Here is a 384-nt window from a genome sequence, read left to right on the forward strand (position 1 = left end):
TTGTCATATCCGAATAAAATGCTTACTAATCATAGAGCATATTTATGTCATGTTTATTAAAAAGTTTGTTTTTTCCTTCCAAAATTGTGTTTTATTATCCACGCTCTTGGATAACAAAAAGGACTTGGTGGAGATCGAATCACAGTCCAGGAAACTGAACTCTCATGGCAAATACATTCCATAAAACCATACTGTGAAGTTATGTCAGCCAAGTACTCAATTTAATGTTGTAATACCACAGGGTATGGCGTGTACTGTACGTGCGATCAAGAGCGAATTATCCGGCTACACCCAAACCCTGGCAAGTGTTTCGTCGTCTCGTCCATAGATGGCGCTGTATCCAATCTCATCCTAAAGGACGTCAGAGAAATAGGCATAGGCCAA

The 384-nt window shown here is 39.6% G+C and overlaps 1 protein-coding gene across 1 annotated transcript in view; it reads left to right on the plus strand.

Moving 5' to 3' along the window:
• The window catches only part of LOC119587396 (complement factor H-related protein 4-like), a 15,406-nt gene that overhangs the window by 11,345 nt on the left and 3,677 nt on the right, over nucleotides 1–384 (plus strand). Inside the window, exon 11 of the mRNA XM_037936134.1 lies at nucleotides 242–360. Within this exon, the coding sequence (XP_037792062.1) occupies nucleotides 242–360 (119 nt within the window). The remainder of the gene's footprint in view (nucleotides 1–241; nucleotides 361–384) is intronic.

The sequence above is a fragment of the Penaeus monodon genome, chromosome 22, assembly GCF_015228065.2.
Source record: "Penaeus monodon isolate SGIC_2016 chromosome 22, NSTDA_Pmon_1, whole genome shotgun sequence".
NCBI classification, from domain to species: Eukaryota; Metazoa; Arthropoda; class Malacostraca; order Decapoda; family Penaeidae; genus Penaeus; species Penaeus monodon.